Source organism: Meles meles, chromosome 7, assembly GCF_922984935.1.
Source record: "Meles meles chromosome 7, mMelMel3.1 paternal haplotype, whole genome shotgun sequence".
NCBI lineage: Eukaryota > Metazoa > Chordata > Mammalia > Carnivora > Mustelidae > Meles > Meles meles.
In genome coordinates this window covers 137,654,400-137,679,855 of record NC_060072.1, presented here as the reverse complement: position 1 = coordinate 137,679,855, position 25,456 = coordinate 137,654,400, and the positions used below count along the sequence as shown (strand labels likewise).

General features: G+C 47.6%; 1 protein-coding gene across 1 annotated transcript; it reads right to left on the bottom strand.

Annotated features, from left to right (window-relative positions):
• Positions 1-17,547: 17,547 nt before the first annotated feature.
• On the bottom strand, positions 17,548-23,855 carry BAMBI (BMP and activin membrane bound inhibitor). Its single transcript, XM_046010551.1, has 3 exons — positions 23,438-23,855; positions 20,020-20,307; positions 17,548-19,573 (listed from the first exon to the last, which is right to left on the bottom strand). The coding sequence occupies exons 1-3, from the start codon at positions 23,511-23,513 to the stop codon at positions 19,155-19,157; spliced, it is 783 nt and encodes a 260-aa protein (XP_045866507.1). The 5' UTR covers positions 23,514-23,855; the 3' UTR covers positions 17,548-19,154.
• Positions 23,856-25,456: the final 1,601 nt, after the last annotated feature.

Sequence of the window (25,456 nt, the reverse complement as noted above, 5' to 3'; positions counted from 1 at the left end):
TGTTACTGGTGCTGGTAAGAATCCGAGGGGCGCCTGGGTGGCTCAGTGGGTTAAGCCTCTGCCTTCTGCTTGGGTCATGATCTCAGGGTCCTGGGATCGAGCCCCGCATTGTGCTCTTTACTCAGTGGGGAGCCTGCTTCCCCCTCTCTCTCTGCCTGCCTCTCTGCCAACTTGTGATCTGTCAAATAAATAAATAAAAATCTTTAAAAAAAAAAAAAAGGATAGTCATCCGAATGGGTGTGAATATCTCATCATGCTTCTGACTTGCATTTCCCTCTTGGCTAGAGGGGCACAGAGCAGCTTTTCACGTGCTTATTGGCCATCGGGCAAACACTTTTGATTTCCCACTGATCTGTGCTATTAGGGCACCAGGATTATGAATTTATTCTGAGAATTTTTTTTAGGTCTACAGTGAGGACTGATTGAAAATACCATTCTCTGTTCACAGTGCATCGCCAGTCTCTCCCTCTTGCCGGCTGGTTTTTTTTCTTGGCCTGACCCCAGTTCTCTCTGGAGTTTGGGGTGTCTGAGACTTGAGACTCACGCGCCCTGCACGGGTTCTGCCCACGGGACAGGACTCCAGAGCGACCAGAACCCCCGTAAGCAGCGCCGCCCCCATGCTCTAAGGACAGACCTTCCCTAGCTGTCGGGGGACTGTCAGAGCCGGGGGGGTGGGTGCACAAGGGGCTGGCTCGGGGGTGCTGAGTCTCCAGTGCTTCCAGAGGCTTCTTGCCAACAACCTGATGAACCAGGTTCTCTGGCGCCCAGGACTTACCTCCGCTTCTCTGTAAGGTCTCTCATATGTTGTTAAATGTTTGGCTTCAGTTTCATCACAACCTTTCTAGATGGCGCCCTGAGGCCCCGGCAACCCGTCCTCCCGGTGAGCCAGGGGCGGGGACAGCCCCTCGTTGGCCTTGAGGGGTACCATGGGCGCTGGGGGGTACCAAAGGACGTAGTATCCTTTGATTTATGACCTTGACATAATAGATAGGCTCGTGGTTTTTAAATTTAAAGATATTAAGACTTTAATTCACTAAAATTTATTCTAAGGGGTAATTTATATTTTTATACTTTTTTAGGTACCCGTATTTTATCAGCTTACAGTTTAATGCCTAAGTTTCCCCTGAAAATAACACATAAAATTGTGTATTTATGAATGAGAAAAAAAAAAAGAAAAGAAAAGAAAATACCATTCGCCTTGGGCCTGCATTCTCTAAATAAGAATTAAGCAGCAAAACAAGATACAAAAGGACTGAGAACCTCTGTAATGAGTCTTGTCTTCCCATCATTTAATGGATATATATATATATTTATTCTACACATATGTGTGCCTTCCTCCCTGGTAATATTGCAGGGCCTGGAGGTACACAGGGTGTTGAAGTCAGAAAAATCCTTTCCTTCTAGAGCTTTTTTGTTCTAGTACGCAATCAACAGAGATAAAGAAAAACATGTCAGTGACCAAGAGTGGGAAATTAATCCAAAAAGTGGTTGGGAATTTCTCCTCCTATGGTATGTGGCTTCCAAGATAGCCCAGGGGTCGCTCCCTTCTGAAATCTATCTCCTTGTGGAGCCCCCTCCCCTTGAGTGTGGGTGGACTGGACCTAGTGACTTCCTTCTAACAAATAGAATACAGCAATATGGGGCGCCTGGGTGGCTCAGTGGGTTAAAGCCTCTGCCTTAGGCTCAGGTCATGATCCCAGAGTCCTGGGATCGAGCCCTGCATCAGGCTCTCTGCTCTGTGGGGAGCCTGCTTCCCTCTCTCTCTCTGCCTGCCTCTCTGCCTACTTGTGATATCTCTCTCTGTCAAATAAATAAAATCTTAAAAAAAAAAAAAAAGAATACCGCAATACGGTGCGATATTATTTCCGAGATTTCATACAAAAAAAGGTTATGGCTTCTGTTACAAGCATCCTTCCTTGTTCTCTTGCTGGCTCTCTCTGAGGGGAGCCGGCTGCCTGTTGTGTGTTCCCTGAGGGAGAGGCCCACGTAGCCAGGAGCTGCTGTCTTCAGCCAATAGCCACACCAATGACCTTGGAAGCAGATCTTCCCCAAGTTGAGCCTTCAGTTGACGACAGCCCCGGCCCACTCCTGGACTGCACACCTGTGAGCATCTCCGAACCCCAGGCAATTGTCATTATTCCTGACCTATAGAAACCATGAAATAACAAATGTTTGTGGTTTTCAGTTGCAAGTTTGGGGTAACTCGTTACTCAGCAAAAAATACCTAATACATTCCTCATACTCGAGAGCTATAAGGCTCTGATCTCTCCCTCGGAAACTGGGTAAAAATAAACTATATGCTTACAGCCAGCCAGAAAAGGATTGGAATCTTAGAGAAACAGCCAAGGAACAGTTTAGTCTTCCCATGACTCTAGGACCTGGGGCCCTGCTCCAGGGCCAGGAAGGAACAAAGTAAAGTTGCCTGCTAATCCCCCCTTCTTGAAAGAATCTGGTTGAGGGACTGAATTTGGTGCTCTCACCAGGAGGCTCAGAATTCTGGTTATTCAAATAGAGCATTTCATCACAGCATAAAACCCCCTGGAGTGATGCTTCGGGTATGGGTGCTCCCATAGTCTCCTTCTTCTCCAGGGCAGGCTGCTTTCCTGCGGCTTCCTGCAGGACAGGACCGGCCCCAGATAGCAAGGCTTCTGTGTCTTCGGCTGCTCCTCCAAAGCGGTGTCCTCTAAGTTAGGGTCGAGGGTGCACAGGATGGCAGGAAAGGGCTCTGAGAGGAAACACTGTATGTTCTATTGCATTTTATTTTAGTTTAACAGTAAGAAATTACTTCACTATTCTATATAATATACAATTATATAATTATATAATATTCTATGTAATATACAAACTGATGATAGTCATATATATAATTTGTGAACGAATACACACACGTTGGAGGACAGTCAAGCTTCGTTGGCTGATTGGATACACTATTATTGCCTGAGCAGATGTTCTAAACCGGAAGTCCTCGAAGTGTCTCTGGTCTGGGTCTCCAAGACTCTTTGGGGTTCTACAAGGTCAAAACTGTTCTCCTAATAAGATGTTATTTGTTTGTTTTTTTACTCTCATTTTCTCACTAACATATAAGGGATTATTCCAGAGACTTCATGGTGGATGATACTGCAACAGATTGAATGCAGAAGCAGGTATGAGGGGGCGCCTGGGTGGCTTAGTCAGTTAAGTGTCTGCCTTCCCCTGGGGTCATGAACTTGGCGTCTTGGGATGGAGCCCTGCATCAGGCTGTCTGCTAAAGAAGTCTGCTTTTCCCTCTGCCTCTCCCCAGCTTGTGAGCGCCCACGTGTGCGCTCTCTCTCTCTATCTCTCTCTCAAATAAATACAATGTTTTTTTAAAAAAGTAGATATGAGAATACAGCCATCTTCTGTTAATCCGTAAGTTAAAGAGATTTTCAAAAATATACACAACCACACTTGTCACTAATTTTTTGCTTTGGAAAATGCAGTTACTTTTCACTTAAAATTTAAAATGGGTTGGGGTGCCTGGGTGGCTCAGCCAGGTAAGCACCTGCCTTTGGCTCAGGTCATGATCCCAGGGTCCTGGGATTGAGTCCCAGGTTAGGATCCCTGCTCCCCAGGGAGTCTGTTTGTACCTCTCCCTCTGCCCCTCCCCCTGCTCATGCTCTCTCTCAAATAAATAAATAAAATGTTGTTATTGTTGTACATTTTATTTATTTATTTATTTATTTATTTATTTATCAGACAGAGAGAGAGTGAGAGCACAAGCAGAGGGAGTGGCAGGCAGAGGGAGAAGCAGACTCCCCACCAAGCAAGGAGCATGAGGCAGGACTCAATCCCAGGACCCCGAGATCGTGACCTGAGCCAAAGGCAGACACTTAACCAACCGAGCCACCCAGGTGTCCCTAAATAAAATATTTTTTTAAAAATTGTATTTCTATATCCTAGCAATGAACACCTGGAAATTGAATTTTTTAAAGTTCGGAGTCCTAAGACACCTGTGTTGCAGAATCATTGCTCTGAAGCCGGACATTAACGAGAGGCTGTTGCATCCAACCAGGCTCTTGGGGAGGGGAAAGGTTTGGCTCTCCTCCACTTCCTACCATCAACATCATCCGCATTCAGAAGAGTGGGTTGGCCTTTCCCTCAACGCACTACCTCCTCGTTCTCCAGAGCAGGCCTTCCAGCTAACTGTAACCTCAGACCCTTTCCTCCCAAGCCATCGCACACGGTATTTTGTAAAATACAGTATAAGTAAGTTACTAATCGAAATGAAATTAAAAACAAAGACGTACAAAATGAAACCGGTCTTTCATTAGATTCTATAGACATTGCATTATTCCATCGAACTGCTTAAAAGTTTCTCGACGCTCGCTCTCCATAAACCAGTAGAAACAGGTTGTGGACCAGCCCCACCCGGGACCACAGTTGAAGTCGTCTCTGCTGAGCGCTTTGCCGGCAGAGACAGGGAAAAGGGAAGGAGTAGAAACAGCAATGAGGAGGAGGCACCAGTGCAGGAGAGGCCGGGGTCTAACTGGGCTGCGAATCAGGTCGGATGCTGGCAAGAGAGCCCTTGCTGGAGACCCCGCGTTTCTTCACACGCTGGTCTGAGCTCTGGAGACGCTGGATGTTAACCACCCCTTGGAGCTCACGTGTGACCCCAGGGCTCGGTTCATTAAATGTTAACCTGTTCCATTTGTTTCTCTTTTCCACACCCACTCTTTTAATATTTCTTTATGTTTTCTTTCTTCCTCTCATTCTGTTTATTTTCATCTCTCTCTCCCTCCCTCTCTCTCTCTCAGCATGTATATAAACATAGAACACAGTTAATCGAGAAGAATCGGTCTGCATAGCCCATGAAGACTTCCTTTTTTTTTAAGATTTTATTTATTTAGTTGAAAGAGAGACAGGGAGATCACAAGCAAGGGGAAGGGGCAGAAGGAGGAGCAGGCTCCCCACTGAGCAAGGAAACAATGTGGGACTCGATCCCAGGACCCTGGGATCATGACCGGAGACAAAGGCAGATCCTTAACCGAATGAGCCCCCCACAAGCCCACACAGGAAGACTTCCTGAAAATTATTAAGACTTTCTTCTCTTCTCAGTCCAGAACAGCTTTTAATGCCTGGATATAACCAACCAAGTTTCTCTCTCTGTGTTTCTCTCCCTCCCGTTCCTCTTTTACACATTTCTTTTAAGCGACACTTGGAAAAGTTAAACATTGACCTTTCATGTGCTAGTCATTCTGGTGACCTTTTGTGAGTTAGACTTGAGTGGAGCGTTCCATGTAACCTGATGTCTTCACTTTCTGATCCCAACATTTTTATCAGCGTCTGACAACTTCTACGACATTGTTGACTTTAGTTCTGATTTACCAAATGGTCATTGTTCAGTGAGAAGCTGGGTGTCTCTGGACTGGTTGATTATTCTGGAATAGAATGTTACTCTTCCATGAATTCAATCGTGTAGAAAATTCCCATTATGCTGGGTTCATTAACTGTTTTCTGGAAAGGAAATTCTTTTAGGAGAGTGTTATGAATAAAGTGAATGGGGTCGTCAAAGCATAACCATGAAGAAAGTTGAGTCTCTTGCTGAAAAAGACACTGTGCAATTACAGTTTGAAGCTTCAGAAATATGATTTACATAATGTTTGACATTTTATGACTTTCCAAAATATATCCTGGTCCTATTCACTGAAATTCCACCAGGATCTGTCTGCTCTTACCTAATCCCTCTGCTTGTGTTCCCTCTCCAGCTGTCTCTCTTTCTCTCTGTCAAATAAATAGAAATCTTTAAAAATAAATAAATAAAAATAAAAATCAAGACTATTAAAAGAGTGAATTGCAGCAGCATGAATGGAGCTAGAGTATAATGTTAAGCAAAATACGTCAGAGAAAGACAAATACCACACGATCTTACTAATATGTGGAATTTAATAAAACAAATGAGCAAAGGAATGAGAGAGAGAGAAACAAACCAAGGAACAGGCTCTCAACTACAGAGAACAATCTGATGGTGACCAGAGGGGAGTTGGGGGGGGGGTGACACAGGTGATGGGGGGGCACCTGCTGTGATGAGCACCAGGTGTGGTATGGAAGGGTTGAATCACTGTATTGTACATCTCAAACTAATACAACACTGTATGTTAATTACACTGGAATTAGATTATTTTAATTTAAACCATTTTTTTAAAAGTCACCCAAATCAGTCGATTTCTGCTTCATTTGGTGAGGAAGGTAAGAAGCAAGTAGAAGGAGGAGAGAGGAGGAGATTGCGTATTTACTCCCTTTCTACGTCCTTCCCAAGAGCTAGAGAAAGAAAATTTGACAGCGCCCTTTTTAAATTCCCAGGATAAGGGTGTCATTGGAGAGGAGAATACAAATCTTTTCCCCATGGCTGCCAGAGCAATATATAAACAGTGCAATTTGGGGCGCCTGGCTGGCTCAGTTGGGAGAGCGTGCAACTCTTGATCTCGGGGTTGTGAGTTCAAACCCCACACCGGCCGTAGAGATTACTTAAAAATAAATGTGAATCTTCCCTCAAGGAATTAAATCTGCAAAGAACAGAACAAACGTCTTCTCATCCCCCAGGTCCCAGAAACAAGCAAGCCAGAGAAGTCTCTCCTGGTTTCCCTGGGAGGGATAAGGTAGGGCTCGGCAGAGATAATGTGGTTTGTGTGTAGGGTAGCTTTGCCTTCCTGAAAGGTAAAGACAAAGGGCTCCTATAAAGTTTCCATTCAGAAGTAAGACGGTGTGGGCTTGGTTTTATTTTTGCCACAAGTTATCTGTATCTTTAGGAGAAAAGATGGCCTGGGCAGAAATCCCTGTTCACAACATTGCCTTGAGCAAGCTACTTTTCTACTTTTTTCCAACAATGAGGCAGGCAGAGGAACCCCAAAATTTGCAATCATTAAGTACCACTTAAATGTCAAGCATTCAGGCATAGATCAGTAAGAAATACAAATACTCCTTCCTCGGTCTCTAACCAAGATACTGTCTACTTATCTTAACATTTCGGCTAGTTGTAGAAAACTTTCAAAAAGAAAAGCCAGTTTTATCATTACATAATATTTGTCTTAAGTAGGGGAAAAGTACGAAGATTAGGGTTTTTTCCTTTTTTCTTTTTTCTTTTTAGGTAGGCTCCACACCCAGCTTGAAGCCCAAAGCAGGGTCCTGAACTCTGGACCCCAAGATGAAGACCTAAGCTGAGATAGATTACGAGTCTGCTTGTCTCTCTGCTTCCCTTCTGTGAGCTGGGAGCCAGATGTGGGGCTCCATCCCAGGACCTGGAGATCACAGCCCCAGCCCAAGTCAGATGCTTAACAGACTGAGCCTCCCAGGTACCCCCAAGATGAAGGGGTTTTTGTTGTTTTTTTGTTTTGTTTTGTTTTGTTTTTTCTTTGACAGAGAGATAGCGAGAGAGGGAACACAAGCAGGGGGAGTAGGAGAGGGAGAAGCAGGCTTCCCGCTGAGCACGGAACCCAATGCAGGGCTCAATCCCAGAACCCTGGGATCATGACCTGAGCCAAAGGCAGATGCTTAACGACTGAGCCACCCAGGCGCCCCAGACTAAGGTTATTTTTAAGCAGACTTTTCTCCAAGGTTTTGGGATTTCTTTAGTGGGGGAGGGGAGAGAGTAAACTTTATATTTTATATTGTTCCATTTTATTTGAGACATTAGGGCAATCAACATGTTTGTTTCAACCTGTGCACAACAACCCTGCCCCCACTTTCATTAATTATACTGTTTGGACTTTTCTCTCTTCTCTCCCTACCCATCTAGCCACAATTCTAAGCCTGAGGTTGACTGTAAATATAAATTCAATTACAAACAATAATCCAAATGGCTGGTGTCTTTTTACTGGTGGAAGGAAGGACAGAGGTCTTAAGAATGTAAGTATTGTGTACACTTAAGAATGTAAGTATTGTGTACCATTTTTTGTCTTCTCAGAGCAAATTTTATGGTTTAATTATAAACATAGAGAAAGGAGACACAATTCCAAAACCTACATTTAAAAAGTCACAGAACTAAAAATGCAAAGGAAATAAAAACATGGAAACCCATGAGAAAAAAAATTATCTTCATTCCAAAATAACATTTTGATAGTAATTCCTATGTCCTCGTGCTTTTCCCAAGGACATCAAAAGGCCTTGCTAGCGCTATCGAATTCCCACAGCAGACAGTTGAGGTAGGAGGAAAACGGTGTTCTTGTGACTGTCATTTTAAAAATGAAAAAGATGGGGGCGCCTGGGTGGCTCAGTGGGTTGAAGCCTCTGCCTTCGACTCAGGTCATGATCCCAGGGTCCTGGGATCGAGCCCCGCATCGGGCTCTCTGCTCAGCGGGGGGCCTGCTTCCTCCTCTCTCTCTCTCTGCCTACTTGTGATCTCTCTCTCTGTCAAATAAATAAATAAAATCTTAAAAAAAAACAAAAACAAAAACAAAAATGAAAAAGATGGAGGGGAGCCTGTGTGGCTCAGGTCATGATCCCAAGGTCCTAGGATCGAGCCCTGAGTCGGGCTCCACACGTAGTCTAGAGCTGGCTTGGGGCTTCTCTCTCTCCCTCTTCCTCTAGCCTTCTCTCTCTCTCTCCCTCTCTAAAAAGGAAATAAACACATAACATAAAAACCGAAAAGATGAAGCTGGAAGTTGGCCTGATTTATGAACTCCAACTAGCCGGGACAGAACCTTTGACCAGACTGCTCCATTTTCCAAAACTAAAAACTGACTTCACCATCCTTGTGCAGCCGGGGAACAGAAGCCAGAGGAATGATGTCCGGAGACTAACCAGTGCTTCTTGGGTCCCAGCCCGGCATGGCGGGGGGGGGGGGGGGGGGGGGGGGGGGGGGGGGGGCAAGGCTCCTGTGACAGCAGCTGAGCGAGCCTTCCGGCAGTGCCCAGCCCACTGGGTGTGCCCAGAGAGGTGCGCTCACCCCCTCAGATGGCCTGTGCTGGCCCTCAGGCCAGTTAGCCCCAGGATGCCAGCCGCACCAGCTGCCTGCTGTGGGCCATCAGTTTGGCTACCGTACCCGTGACATCTCTTCCAACCACGACCACCGTTCCCAGTTGGCCTCTGCTGGGCCTTAGCACCATGCTAAGTTGGAGCGCTGCTCTTGGAGGAGGCTCTGGCGAGTTCCGTCCCTGGCTGCAGGCAGCGGTAAGGCGCACACACCGGGCTCTACCTCGCGGCCACCAGGAAGCCCACCTTGACTTCTTCAAGAGGATGCCCTCCTTCATCTTTCCAGTTGAATCCACAGACTGGAGTAGACTAGAAATGCCACGTCCTCGGCTTCATCCGAGAACCAAAGTGTGGATGGTCATCAATGGTTCTGCCTGCTGCAAGAATTAGGGAAATTATTTCAGATTTCTGTGAAAACCATCAGGCGAGGGCCTTGGAGGGATGGACAGCGACTTCCAGGATGAGGATGAACTCAGAGCCCTGGGGCCCCAGAGAAACTGCCAGTATGTTCCAGTCCAAAGGGTAGCGGCCTCTTCTCTCAACCATCGTCCTGGCCTTGAGCACTAGTTTGCCTCATGCCCCCCTGAGTCCACAGGTTCCAAGCCCACATTATTACTGGGTAAGGAATGCCTGCCAGGAAAGGTGGGGTAAGTGTGTCTTGGGAACTTGGTGAGGTGAGTTACAATGCGATTCTTGAGTCTGCGGTCAAGGCTGTTTCTACACAACCAGGCCGGCGGGATTACCCAGGCCTGGTCCAGGACGTCAGGGCCCAAAGTTGACACAGAGAGCTTCCCAGTTAAAGCCTATGGCAAGAGCCAGTGTCCAGTCAAGTCACTGGAAAACAAACCCGCTGGACAGAAAAACAAAGTGAAATCCATGATCAAGAGAGAAAGCACAGGAAGCCAGAGCAAAAGGGGTTAGAACCAGCTGGAGGCGGAACCCAGAGAGGTGGCCGGAGTGTGGAGAGTCAGAGACAGGTAAGAAACCTCAAGTCTATGGGGAGCAGTGGGGGGACAAGCCTCTTTCCTCAGTGCTAACACCCACGACGGAGGGGGTCAGAAGAAACAGGGTAAGGGGAAAGACCCAACATGAGCAGAAGGGTTTAAGAGCCGGTCAGCTGGGAAACGGGCAGCAACCTGCGGCTGTGTCTGCCTCAGCGAGTGTCCCCCAGGAAGTGTCAGGTGGCTGCTTAGGGATGCTGTGTGCCGAGGTGGGACGCACAGATAAACCCCCGGGCTTGCAGAAGGCCCACTGATCTGCCACTAGCTCGCGTCACACCCACACGAGGCTAATTTACAGGAACACGAAAAGATGGAGAACCAGGCAAGGCTCGACATTCTTAGGAAGGAACCGTAAGTGACCGACCGGTTGGTAGATTCACAATCGGTACTGTTATCAAACTCAACTGTGTTTTTAGGCTCACCACGTTCCTGGAAGCACAAATTATCATGAGAACCATCTTGGTGGGCATGGCCTAGAACAAAATTCTAATTCTCCGCTGGCCGTGCCGCAAGGGTGACCTTGGCCAGCCCTTCAGCCACCACCCCGCGGCGGCCAGACAGTGGGCGGTGCCACGGGCTCCCACCCGTAGACTCCGCACCGTGAGCTGTGGCTTGGCCCCCTGGCAGTCAAGTCCGCAGGGCGAGCGAACACACTCGACAGGTGCGTATTCATTAACAGGGTGTGCAAAAACAGGTGTTTGCTGTAACAGGGAGCAGATAATAGCCCTCCCCGATTTTGGACAGTGTTAGCACAAACTGTTCTGTGCTGTGGTGAAGCGCTATAACTCTTCCTAATAAGTAATGTTTTCCTGCAAGGGATGTGGTAGTTTCAATATTTTCACATCAAGATTAAGTACTTTCCCGCAGTCTTGAGCAAAATACTCAGGTTAAATTGGGCAAATTAAAGACACTCACGGATAAAAAAGATTAAACATCACTAAATCTGTGAATCCGTACAGTCTGCAAAGTAGGAGCGGTGACCCCAGGCCACCTGTGTGATGTCTAGAAAGTTCAAGGGCTTTTGGAACAGTACCTTGTAGTAAAGGCTACCATTTACAACTTTGCAAAGAATTGCACTAAATCTTTATTTGCCTTACCTCATTTAATCCTCCCAACCACCCCAAACGCTGATAATATTATCCCCATTATGTAAGTGAATTAACTGAGAGATTAATTGTCCCAAGGTCACATCACTAGTAACAAGGCATGCCTGAACTTGAACCCAGGTCCCTCCGAAGCCAAAACCATACGCACACCTTTAGCAGCTATAAAGACTATAAAAATGTTAGGGTGAGCATTTTGAACAAATGCTTTTGACTTGAAAAGGTCATACAAAGACACAACCCAGTGAGAGACACAGTGGCTAGTCTTTCTTTGGGCCTGGAAGGGAGGTGCTCTTTCCCAGAGTAGGCATGACGATGAAGCCAAAGGAAATGGCCAATGTATTTTTTTCCAGACGAGGTATTTATGTGATGGATATTCTGAAGACAGGAGTATTTTTTCCTTTCAGTTGTTTGCTGTTGGGGTGGCTCAGCCCTAGCCAGGGGGCCTAGAGAAAACTCCAGAACTTGGTAAGCCAGCGGCTTCCCAGCAGGTCACCTCCATCTGGGTCAGTCTGAGGATCCACAACACACTTCCGGTCCTGAAGCCCAACCGGAGTTAATGACCACACGGGGGACCCTGCTGGACCCAACTCAATGCGGACGGCCTTGAGAAAGAGCTCCTTCAATCTCCTGCTCCGGAAGCAAAGGTCGGGCTTCCCACGTTGGGATAAACAAATTCAGCATTTCAAAGCAACCTGTTAGCCCCTCACCGTAATTTGCATACAAATGCCAACAGACAACCTCCCATTGTTCAAGCAGCCCCAGAGGGCTGTCGGGTTTTACTGTGAGTCACAATCCTCGGCCTCCCAAGATTTCCCTCCGAGCCTGCTTCACAATCGAGTATCGGGCTGGGAAATGACCCTTGACACTTAGCATTTTGCAATCCCGGACGGACAGACAATCCCCTCTTTGGACAGCCTCCTCTGTGCTCTGTCAGCCTGTGACATTGGTAGCCAGAAGCCAGGAACCCCAGGGGAAACCGAGCTCCCGATCCAGCCCCATAGGAGCTGCCCCAGGTTTTGCCCAGAGGATACGCTTCCTCTTTCCAGCCCTGAAGTTTTTGCCTTTGAAGGTGGACAATTGTGCTGCTTTTAAAGAAAAAGAAACTCTTTTTCCCCACGTCATATATTTTTTTAAAGATTTTACTTATATATTCGACAGAGAGAGAGGGAACACAAGCAGGGAGAGTGTGGGAGGGAGAAGCATGCTGCCCACTAAGCAAGGAGCTGGATTCGGGATTCCATCCCAAGGCCCTGGGATCATGACCTTAGCCAAAGACAGATGCTTAACCACTGAGCCACCCAGGTGGCCCCCCCACTCCACCCCACCCCCGCTCCCCCACTTAATATTTTTAACACACATTACTGGGTGCCGATTAACGGTTTGACCCAGGGCTCATGGAAAATAAAAATATGCGTGTGCATAAAATGTTTAAATAAATGAAAGGATTATGAGACACTAGAAGCAATATAAGGGTTATAAGGGTTGGGAAGTCATGAATGATCACACTCCCCCCAGGCACACATAAACACACATATTTTCTAAATTTACATCTCCTTCTTTAAAGTTACTATTCAATAAGTAATTTTCTTGAGAGAGCGCTACGAATAAAAGAAACACCTATAAAGTCTCAATTATAAAACTATATTTGGGTGCATAAGAGCCAGCTGGATGTTGAAGTAAAAGGTAACCCTTTAATGAAGATGCTAGGTGTTTGTGGAGGGGGCGGGTAGTATAAAACTCACCTTTGCTGTGCTCCTGAAAGAAGGATGCAGCAAGTTGTTATTGCTTTTATTAGAGCCTCTGGTTACAGGTTCAGTTCCAGGAGAACAAAGTTACCCCAAGTTACCCCAGTGTGGCCAGGACCAGCCAACTCAAGACGAAATAGCTTGCTGATTTTAGGCCCTTCACCTTTTGGACCAACAAAACTGTCTGTGGTTTATTTTTAAATTCCTTAGGGAAACACTGTTTGATAAAAACTGGATATTTCACGATGCTAAGAGGAAAGTCCAACTCTTCGTTTAATCGGGAATGATGATCAAGCTTCTCAGGGAGAACTGGTGTCCTGTCGTTCGCTTGGAGATTGCTCCAGATTTCAAAGGTGGGGATACGTTTGACCTTAGCAATGTTTGACCTTAGCAACGCTCCATTAATTTTCAGATCCGTTTGAATTGTTCCTCCTCCACTCCCTTCCCTGGCAACTTGTTTTCTTTGGGGTTCCCATACAAAATTATAAATCTTCAAAACAATAGTTTAGAGTGGAGAAAAGTGAAGAGGAAGACATTTGGGTATTCACAGACAACCTGAATTCAGATACCTAGTGCAAGAGGGCTCCGTCTCCCTTCCTCGGTCTCCCTTCCTCGTCTGCTCTCCTTGGATCACAGCAAGGTACAAAGGCTGTAGGGGTCCTCCCTCCTCTCCACCGGGATTTCACAGTTGAATCCCTAAATCTAGGTGAGAAATACCCCATTTAGCAAGGCAACTGTGAATGAAAGTCTCGGGTATCAAAATCACATCCACTAAATTTAGTTTAAAAAAAAAAAAAAGCCTCAGCGTGGACTTCCAACACTTGAAAAAGTAAGAAACTGCTTTCAGAAGTGTGGTGTTTTTCCACTGTCCTCATCAGTTCCCTAGGGAAATTCCAAGGGGAAGAGACTAGGGATAAAGAGCTTTCTGTATTTCTCTTGGTTTTAACTGCTCAAACAATTTTTGTTCCATTAGGTCCGTAATGTGAGATCTTTCAGAGTGAATTTACACAACAGCCCCTGACTTTATTAATTCATCACAACTAACTCAGTCTTCACGTGTCGAAAAACAAATTGCTGACTTCCCATGAATTCCAACATCTACTTAACGCTCTGCCCTGAAAGTTGTTCGCTATGAAATTATTCCGGGATTTCCAAGACTGTCCGGCCAGCATGGCACAGAGGCGCACACGCCACGCGATGTCCGTATCTGCACACACATGTATCTGCGCACACACAGAAACAGTCACCAGCTCACCTCTTCAGGATTCCGCTCAGGTCACTCCAACATCAATCCAGTCTGCAAGGCCTAGGCTGCCAAACACAATTTGAAGGAGCCTCCAGGAGGCCAGCCGGCGACAGGCTGCTAGATAGAAGGTGTCTCCACGAAGTCTTGAGGAATGACAGAGGCCTTGAGACATTGTCTACCTGCTTATCCAAAGTATCTCCCCAGGTTGCCTCTCGATGCCTTTCCCGAAATCTCTTTTCATATTCACAGAATGGGGAAAGTTTGTATAAACATGGCTCATAGGCCTCGGCCTATAACACATTGAAATTCTCCAAAGCAGATCCCCTGGAAAATCACCACCTTCCTGCAAGAAGTCTATCCCTCTCCGGCTGCATGAGCCCGAGCCCCTCCCCAGACCGATCTCCAAATTCCCAGAAGGGCAGACAAGTGAATTACGCCATCACGCGCAGGACGGTAGGACGTGCGCCGACCAGCCAGGACGTGTTCAGAGCCTGAAACTATTCCAGATGAAGAGTTGTCAAATTTTCAAGAAGGGTTTAATTTTGTTATTTCATCGGGTCTCAAATTCTCAGATCAGTGACCTGCCTTTTGAAATCAGCACAGCGAGAGCAACAGGGACAGAATGAAGAGAGGGACGAAGCGTGAGTCAGCCTCTGAAGCAGTTCCTTTTCCAACACAACTGGGACCTTCAGAGTCCCCAACTAAATCAGCTTCATCTGGGGAAATTAAGCGGGTTTGTCACTAACTAGATGCCCACCCCCTGCCCCCCCACCCCGTGTGAGAACGTCCACACTGCCCTAAAAACGGCTTGCGGAACTACTTGTCTTTGGTGGGAGCACCTATGGGCAAACTGTAAGCGCCGGTGACCATTGTCTAGAAAGCATCAATCACGCGCAAACCGGTGAAGTGTTTCTGAAACAGTATCCGTCAGCAAACTGGACTCCCTTGATTTTCTCACTGGATTAACCATCATTCTGTGAAATACAAAAAAAAAAAAAAAAAAAAAGTCCATAAAACTGAAGTGTTCCCATTAGCAGCCATGAGATTATTCCGAAAGGAAACAATGACAAGCCAATGTCATTAGTAGATGAGAGGCCAAAAGCAATACATTAAAAACCTGTATTAAGGAGGTTACATGCAGTCTGCAGGTCACTGAATGGGCTGGAAATCTCAGGTATGAGAGAGCGAAGTATAAAAAAGTCAAGGAAATGTCCACTGTAAAAGTAACAGGCCCAAGCTCTTAAATTTTTTTTGAAAAAAATTTTTTTAAAGATTTCATTTATTTATTTGAGAGAGAGAGAGAAAAAGCATGAGCAGGGGGAGGGGCAGAAGAAACAACAGACTCCTACTCAGCAGAGACCCAATGCTAAGGCAGATGCTTAGCCAACTGAGCCACCCAGGTGCTCCCCGAGTTCTCAACTTTAAAAAAAAAAACAAACAGATTTTATTCATTTATTTGACAGAGAGAGACAGCGAGAGATGGAACACAAGCAGGGAGAGTGGGAGAGGAAGACACAGGCTTCCTGCTGAGCAGGGAGCCTGATGTGGGGCTTGATCCCAGGACTCTAGGGTCACGACGTGAGCCAAAGGCAGACGCTTAATGACTGAGCCACCCAGGCGCCCCTCAAAGTTTCAGGAATATTTTGCTGGACCCCTCTAGTTCATTGAAGACGCTTGTGTGCGTTGATAGAAATAGCTAGTACACCTCCAAGCAATAATCTTGTAAAGCATTATCATTGCCCCCATTTTATAGGTAACAAAACTGAGTATTCAAAGGGCTTAAGGAATTTGCCCAAGTTCACAGAGCTAGCAGGACAAAGGCAGCATTGGAACCCGGGCTGTGCGACTGACTCCCAAGTGCACTTGACCGCTACCCTACTATGAGTTCGGCCTCATCCCGCCGTGTAACTTTTGGTGGAGGTTTGACATTATTTGGGCCGAGACAGAGAAGAGGACCAATTAGAAGTTATAAGGGAAAAAAGCTGTCCTGGCCCCAAAAAGGCTAGTTCCAGACTCATGATACTGGATGCCCCTGCCTTCAAGCTTTTAGCCTATAATCAGCCCATATTGAAACCAGATTTACGAGCTCTTCAGAGGAGAGCTTTGTGATTTTCTAAAGCAGACATGTTTGGTATTTTAGAAGGTCAAACCCCCTATGGTGCAGTGTTTTTAATAAAATCAGTTCAGCAGAAATTAGAGACACACCAGTCAATTCCTAGGAACCCTCTGAGCCATTCAAAATAAGGGTGTGTGTGTCGGGGGTGGGGGGTGTGGAAATAACATAAAAGACATAACCACATACAGATCCATTTTTTCAAACGGGAGAGAATGGGAGGGGGTAGATATGGAAACATCATGGCAAATTTGGTCCCATTTGTCTCTGGTTGGGGCAAATTTCCACTTAGAAGAATCTTACTTTGGGGGGGGGGGTAGTTCTATGTCAGTATTAAACAAGGGCTGTTCCTGGTTAGCCCGGCCTTGTCCTGTCACCTCAAAGTGACAGTAAACATCTCCAGGAGGGAAAAACAAACACAGCAGTCATCACCTTACATCACCGACTCAGGTAGGTCGTTATTTCATGAAGGGCCCTTTATCTCTGCTCTTGGCAGCCTCCACGCTCTCACAGGAAAGCAACAGGAGAACCTATATTTAGTTCTTGGTAAAAATCAAAGCTGAGAGACCCGCAGTATTTTCGTCGAAAGGCCGAGTTGTGCCCAGAACTGCCTTTTAAGACTGGCGGCGAGGGCAGTGTGCAAACACTCAGTGAGTAAGTATCTCATTTACGAACAGGACACGCGAGGGGCACAGGGTTCGTCTTAGGAAGACAGGGGAATAGGAACAGCCAGTCTATTACAGCAAGCACGTGAGCACCCGGACCCGGACCCCCGGTCCAGCGGTGGGGGGCAGGTGCACAACATGATCACCCCCCACCCCGGAACAGGATGCGTGTAAATGGCCTCGTGAATTTACAGTAGAAACAAGACACAGGGCAGCAAACACTGAACACAGAAGTGGGGCATTTTGCATTCATCTTCCAGTAAATGTCTGTGATTTCAGTGCCTGGAGGATGGGGGTTTACTGGTTTCCAAGTGATTCAAAATACGGGGCTTCAAATCCCTCATTGCCTTTATTTAACGAGTTGCTGAGTTCTTAGTTAGCTGGTATTTGGAAGAAATGGGGTGAGTTAAGACTAACAGACACCGGCTACTCGAGGCATCCCTGAGCATGCTTGACGCTGTACGTGAAAGCAGAAGGGGAAGGCGCAAGAAGGCTTTTCCTCTTCAAGCTATGAAACTACTGTAATTTGATCTGGAGCTCACAGTGGAGGTGAGGGTCGAAACTCCATCAAGGGGCAATCTCAGTGAATTTTCTTCTCTAGATGGGTTTGGATAGTTAGGCCACAATTCTCTGGCTCCCTTGAAAAGCAACACACCAAAAACTTAATACCCTTTTATCAACTGTAAGTCACGCGTGCAAGAACTGTCATTCTCAAAAAGCATAATACGAATGCCGTCATTTATTAAAATGTGTATTTATTCCATAGCCTACTTTGTATGGGGCTGTGGCCTCTTAATTACTGGATAATCTAGGTACTCGTTTTTTTTTAGACTAGTCATTTCCACTCCGATTCTTCCATGAACTTGGCGACTGCATCTGTCTTAAAGGACCCAAATTATGCTTATCGTAAAATAACCCCCCAAATATGCACACACACAATCTTTTAACACTCAGTAAAAGAAAACCCCATACTCACATATGCAGACTAGAGGTTCATTTTTAAGCAGAAGTTTCAAATATACAAAAGAATCAGGAAAAAAAAAAAAAGAATCCTAGGTGGCAAATTCTTCTCACGTTTAGGATAACAAAGACCTATTTGGGGGGAAAAGTACACAAACATGGCATGGGTTTGAATTCAGGCTGAGCAGTCTTGCCAGACAGAAGGTCCTACAGGAGTGAAAACACTGTTACTCAGTGTGTCAGTGGCTGAAGTCAAGGTGGGGGGCATAGGACCCTCCTGTTCTTTAAATCTCAGTTGATACAAATAACCCTCAGTATTGAAACTCTTTCTAAACACTGAAAAAAAAAATTAGTATAACACTGCATTGAAGGAAGGTATGAAAACCAGGAGCACGACACAATCGAGTTTGGCTAATCTGGGATCCAAAATACTTAGTTTGGTCTGAGACAAAAGCCAACTGATATGATAAATCAATCCAACCGTAGTAAAAGTAGACAGTGACTAACTCTAACTACGAGAAGTTTCGTTTAGCGGGCTTGGTTTGGTTTTTCTTTTTTGGTTGGAGGTAGACACATTTTTAAAAAGCATTTCGGAGCAACTGGAGTAAGTTGATGAATAAATATGACCTTTCCTCAGCTCCAGACACTGATCCATCATATCCCACCTGGTCTAAAGAAGTTTAGGATTTCTCATAGGTGAAAGCTAAACACCAGGGTTATCCTAACACCTAAGGAAAACACGTGGGTAAGACACCGAATGATGGGCAGGACACATTTGGAAATTCTCCACACTGTAAGAAAACTACAAAAATGCAGGTAAGGACAAACAAGATCTTGGTCTTGTTTAAATACAAAAAAAAAAAAAAAAAGGTGGGGGGCAAAACAAAACAAACAAAAATCAAGCCAAATCCTATAGTTGAGACCCTACTATGAGCGACAACAGATCTTCATTTGTATAATAAACATGAAGTTTCTTACACTTCCCACTTAGTTTTTAATTTATGACAAGACACCGCTAAGTTTCAGACAAAATATATATATATATATTTTTTAAATCTTTACAATAAATCAAGATGTTGGAGCTTACACAGAGCACATTTTAGTTTATTTAGGTACTCAATTCCAGCTCGCTCAGATGCAAAACCCTGGTAACAGTGTGTACGAAGTCTTCTCTTTGCTTTTTATAATTTTAAAGCAAATAATACATTTGACTGTATTTAAGAGTCTGTGCAAATAATCCTTCAGAAGAAATATCCAAGATTCTGTTTGCAGAGGTCATTCCGTCTCTCAAAGGTGATTCCGTGAGTTCCTTTTTCTGCAGATAAAGTGCTCCTGTCCAGCAGAACCCCAAGCCTTCCAGCGTCCAAGAACTTCGGTTTGGGGTCAGACCCCGTCATACGAACTCCAGCTTCCCGTGCCCGCTGTACATGCCCCAGTGGACGAGCGAGAGGATCTTGTCGTTGCTGAGGTCCGCTTGTCTCATCTTGTCACAGGTCAGACAGCAGTTCTCGTGGCCGCTCACAGGCACCATGCACTCCAAGTCTAACTTGGCCACCTGCCCCTTTTTGGAATGGTGTCCGTGGAAGCTATAGTGCAAACGGGACAGCATCTGCTGCCGCTGATCCTGCAGTCTCTTGTTCTCACTCCGGAGCATCCTCAAGGCCAGCATGATCAGCAACACCAGAATGAGGCCGCCGGCGATGGGCACGGCGATCACGGCCGCCCGGAACCACAGCTCTTTGGAGGAAGTGAGCTCCTGCACTTTGGTGATGAGGTTCCTGCCGCCGTCGTGCTGATAGCGGTTTCCCTGTCCTAGAGCAACACAAACGCATGAGCAGACTGCGGTTACGCCCTCCCACCGGGACTTCTGATCACCTATCCATCTGCAACGAGACACCCCGTGAGAAAGCAGCGGACGGTGAAATCAACACTATTTACAAATGACACGCTGCCCAGCGGTGCAAAGATCGGCTGGCTTCCGAGAACAGTCTGTGTAGGGACTGTCATTCCCGAACAGGAAGGGTCTTCTGGGTCTTCCAAAAGTGGAAAAGCCAGGCAAAACCTATTATGCAGACAGACATCTCATACTCAGGCAGACATAAAAGCTACTCAACAGAGATGCATCTTCGCATCCACAGCCAGGCCTCTCCCCCTGGTGTCTCTAATTACATTAACAATAAAATCAATAGCAGACACACAAATCGTGGCCACCGCGCGCCAGAGGAGGCCGGCCGCTGGTCCGAGGGGCTTCTACCTACCTGAGGCCTCCCCCTTGGGAGGGGCGAGCACGTCGTGCAGCCCTCGGTAATTGCACATGTCTTCATGACAGCATTCCAACGTGGGCACGGCGGTGCCAGAGTGGTTTCGGGCCTGTTTGGCTTGGCAGAGGTCTGCTGTGCTTGTGAGAGAGTCCAGGCAGCCATGGGTGAGCGGGGAGTTTGTGTTCTGAGGATCGAGAAGCCTCGAGAAGCAGGCGCTCAGCTCGGATTTACACATATAGCCGGTCGCCACGCAGTGGGCAGCATCACAGTAGCATCTGATTTCACCTGAAGACAATGAGAAATTGCGTCACGCGCCTTCTCGGGCCCAGATAAAGCCTCTACCTGGGCAACTGCTCAAGTTCAAAGGCATGAACTTTTAGGATATTCAGCTGAGCGCCCGCCATGCCAGCCCCAGGCAGACTTGGGAGGGCCCTGTGTGCAAGGCAGTGCTTAAATTTCCACCCAGTTAAAGGTAATTTTAGAAACATACTAATCCCAACTGCAGAGAATCAGAGTTCAATCGCGATTTCTGAGGAGTTAGCGGGTTAATTCAAAATATTACTTCTGGATCTGAAGGAAAAGAATCATCACAAGAATTTCTCCTACCATAAGGTGAATTACACTGTTTATTCATTTTAATCCTACGTGACCATACAACATAAAAACGCCAGGCTTTTTGATTTTGTCAGTATAAATATTTGATCGGAACTACTGAATTGTTTACTACCTTAAAGGGCTGTGCCAAGATTTAAGAGCTTTAGCTAACACCTTATAAAGTTATTAACTAGAAACACAACAATCTAGAAATTGCTCCGGTCAGGAGGTTTTAAAACTATGAAACTGGGCAGCTATTTGCAACCTCTCTAGAAAAGGCAAACTTTGCCTATAAAGATCTTTTCATGCAGAGGAGCTTTTAGTCAGTATATTGTAAAACAGGAACTAGGCAGTTTACAATTAGTGGTTTGCTTGCCAAAGTCAATTTCTTTCAGCCCAAATGGAAAGTCATAAAACTGGGGGCGGGGTGGGGGGCGGGTGAGGAGGGGAGGCGGGTGTAAAAACTAACTTCTCCTCCCCTTAGCTCCCCAGTTTTACATGTAATTCAACATGGGATCTAAAAGGGGAAACACTGAAACTGAAAATCCTCTGCTGGTTGAATGAAAAATCCTTAAGGAAACCTCAAATTTTTCTCCAGGAAGTGATTAAAAGTTTCCTTTATAAAACTTGTTTGGGGAGTTGCAAGTCGCTGGTAACATTTTGCTGCAATGCATGCTTCTTCTGAGGCTTCTAGCATCCACCTCTAGTTGAAATGATCCGGGTCTCAGAGCGATCACCAATACCGCATCTGACCCCGTGAGCTCTGGTCACTGTCAGATGCCACAACTAATGCTACTGTAAACGGAACCGAGGCACACACCTCTTCCCAGCTCCCCAGTCAGAAGTTCTAGTAGTTACTGAAACCCCGGCTCTGAAATTAAACACCAGGGACTGTGGTTTTATAGACCTCTTCCTACCCTCTCCTTTCTTCTTCCTCCTCCTCTCTGCGAATGTGAACGCCTGAGTAAGGTGTCTCATTTAATTATCTGTCCAAATTCCAGGCCACTGTATGGTATGCTCCGGTTTTCATCAGACGCTAATGCTTTCGTTCTTAAAAAAAACAAAACAAAACAAAACAAAACAAAACACACAAACAAAAAACCTGCCAGCTAATCACAGATCTCTGGCAATTTGAGTTTAACTGTCCAAAGCTGGAGGTCCTGCTCTAGCTCCCTGCGTCTGTCCCACTCTGGGCCGAAGTCCCTTCTCCAGGAAGACCTTCAAGTTGGAACCTTGCTTTTTAGAGGTTCGCTCTCCTCTTTCCCAGCGTACTCGATGCTTTGCACAAAGCTCGCCAGTCTTAGATGGTGATGACTACATATCCCTAGCCTAACAAATCCCACCGACAGATTTAAAGTAGAAATAAAACAGATTCAAAGTCCATTTTGATCCCATGCACCTTAAACCCAGTGTAGAAAAAGAGCACTGAATGAAAAAAGAAAAAAGAGTAAAATGTTTATGAGCGCCTATTTAAAATACTGTATTTCCAATGACCTAAAACAGTCTAATAAAATTTTGACAGGTAACGACGAAAGTTCTAACAACTTTTTTTTTTTAATTGGAGCCACATTTCAACAAGTTGAATGGACTTTTGTATTACTGTATTAAAACTATATTTCTGTCGTTTCATAAAGTTTCTTCCTGTGGCATGCAAAAGGCCCAGAAAGGGGACTGGTATTTGGAAACAGTGAACAATGCTCTTCTGTTTCCCCCCCCTTTCTTGTTACTGTATGTAGTGATTAAACAAAAATGTCTGCTTTAGTCAAGATGGCTACAGGAGAGACTGCTGGCTTCTTTTAAAGCTTTTGAAGTCCGCAGCAGTCAGAAATCTCTGATCCCCTAATTATATCATTATCAGGCACATAGTTTCGGTATCTGTGACTTCATGTCAGCCTCAGTCCCTCCCTGTTCTGCCGGCCTTTGATAGGGCCAGGAGGCTCCCCTCTGCAGGCTACCAGGGCTGTTATTTAGGGTTAATTACACCCTTCCTTTCAAAATAAATAAATACCGTAGCACAGCATCCTTCTGGGCTAGCTTATCCTTTAACCTCATGCCTGCTACATGGCAATTAGAGAAGGGGGGGGTGCAAAAGCTAAATAACGCTTCCCATTTAAAAAAAAAGAAGAGAAAAAGAAAAATTATCTGTTCGGAGAACAGTAAGGGGAGTTCATGGCGGGGGAATCCTTGCAATCTAGGAGTTTGGGTTATTTCAACCTAAAAGGCGAAAGACTGCCGGAGCAGCCCTCCCAGCCCGCGAAGCCACCCATCAGACTCCTGCAGACTCCTGCACACCAAGACTCACACTTGGGGCACCTCCTCTCTCACACTAGCCGGCTCACAAAGACACTGAGAGGCTCACACGAAGGCACGCGCGCGGACGGAGTCACACTTGGGGACGGGCGCCGACGGCCCGCACTCCGGCCCAGCGCGGCGGCCCGCAGGGTCGGGGGTTCGGCGCGGCCGCCCCCAGCCGCGGGGTGCGGAGGGCGGCTACGTCCCCGCGCGCACCACGGCCCCGCTTCCCGGCTGCAGACGTTCAGGAAAGTTCGCCGCGGGCCGACTTACAAAAACATTTTGACAACCACTTGCCCCGAGGTCTGACTCCACCCCGGGACACCCGAGGGGGGCGGCCGCGAAGCCACCGCCGCGACTTCTAAGAACAGGCAACTTGTCGCGACCTGCGGGCTCCAGCGCGGGAGGAAGCCTCGCCCGCCGCTAACAAAGCCTTGGCAGCCGCCTTCAAAGGCCCGCGGCAGCGGCCGCCCCGGGACCCCCGCGCGCCCCTCCCGGAGAGCCCGCGCCTCGGCCGGCGGGCACCCACCTTTGGTGAGCAGCACGGCCATGGCGCAGAGTTCGAGCTGCAGCCAGATGAAGATGTAGCTGGAATGGCGATCCATTGACGCCCCCCACGGCCGCGGCGCCCCCGCCGGCTCCCGGAGCCGCGGCGCAACTGCAGCCTACGGCTCCCGGAGCGCGCAGGGCATGGGGGCTCCCCGGGGCGGCGGGCGCCGTCAGCGACCGGGCGAGGAGCCGGGCCGCGGCCGGAGCATGGAGCGCGGCTGGAGGGGCGCCGAGCAGCCGAGAGGACTTTCGCGGCCCGACTCCGCGGCCACCGGGGACCCCTTCGCTCGGTTCGGCGCCGCAGTCCCGGGTGGGCTATGGGCCTCGCTCCCCCTCGGCCGGCCACTCCGCGAAGGAAGAAGGTCCCCGAGCGCGCTCCCAGACCGTCAGCCGCGAGCTCTAGATTGCGCCCACCTCTGCCGGCCGGGATCCGCGCCGTAAATAGCGCCCGGCGCCTGGAGCCGGCCAGACGCACCCCGCCCCCGGCCCCGCCCCCGGCCCCGCCCCCGGTAGCGCGAGCGCCGTCCGATTGGCCGCCAGGCTCCAGTCGATCATCTCCGCAGCCAGGAGGCGGGCCCAGAGGGGGGCCGGGTGGGACCTGCCCCGTGGCTACTAGCGGCGCCGGTGTCTGGCGCTGCGGGTGGGGAGGCTGTCGTCTCCCGCGCTCCCCCTCGCGGAGGCCTGCGCGTCCGTGACCTTCGCGAGGCGCGGGTCGATCCCGGCCGCCGGATCTCTGGCACTCGCCTCCGGGACCTTCACAACTCAGACTTGGGCCGGCGTCCCCCATCCCCTGGCTACTTTCTTGTTGCCCCCGAAACGCGCGAGGGACAGAGGGGTCGCTAGCGGAAGGCCTCCGGGCCACGCTGCGCGCTCTAGGAACCCCAGGGACAAGCGGCGGTCCCCCGGCGTGCGCCATCTGCCACGGCGCCCCTGCCGAGCCCTGGGGGCTTGCGTGTGGCCGAGGAGGGGGTTTCGTCGGGGAGCCCGGAAGGGGGGCGGCCGGGGACCGGGGTCGGCTTTCAGCCTTTTACCCCCTCTCCCTCTCGGCGCATCCGCCTCGAGCCGCCCGCCCTGTGATCAATAAAGCCCAGACAGACAGACTGTTGATCAGTGGGGCCCGCTAAGTTCTCCTGGGTAGACAGGGGACGAGGAGCCGGCTAGAGACACTTAACGAAAATTAGCAAATCCAAAAGCACCCGGCGCCAGCGAGACGACACAGGCCGAGACTGACACTCAATTAACCACCCCCCAAACAATCGCAGGCAAACACACCGGCTGACCCTGATCGATATCAGCCCCGCAGTGATCTCCTTTCTGAGATACTAATTCATTTATTAGGACTTGCAGGGCTGCCGGCCCCCAAGGTACCCAAAGGCAGCCCTGGAGGTTTTGCTATTGTTGTGTTTTCTTTTGTTTTTACTTTTGGAGGCTAAATTCAACTTAAAGCTCTTATCTGCGGGAATGCTCTTGTACCCTTTCCTCCCATAACCTGAGATTAACAGAAGTCCACCGTTGGAGAAATTTCCTTTTAGGATCAGCCAACATTTCCCTACCTGATAAAATGTCAGGGGGTGGCGGAAAAAGGAAAAGAAAAGCATTTAATGCTAAGGTGACAGATGTGAAGTCAAATCCCTTTGGACCATGGTACAGCAATGAGCTTTGAGGCTAAGAAAAAAAAATCCATGTCTGGAGGACCAAAAATCAAGGTGAACCCAATAAATTAAAGTTGAAAGTCCACAGAGGACACAGGATACAGTTAATGAAATCGCCCTTTAAAAATGTTTATATGCAGAAAGAAGAAAATAACTTCATGAATTGATGCTCTGCCCATTACTTCACTAGATCAAAATTGAATCTACAAGGATGGGAGAGAACACTGAGTGGACCTTTTAAGAGGAAGTTAAACTGGTTAGGGCACCAGGTAAACAGCAGGTATCTCTCAAGTGTTGGGCTGACCCTTGGTCCCGAGGAGGACTTTGATTAGAACTTCCTGACATGG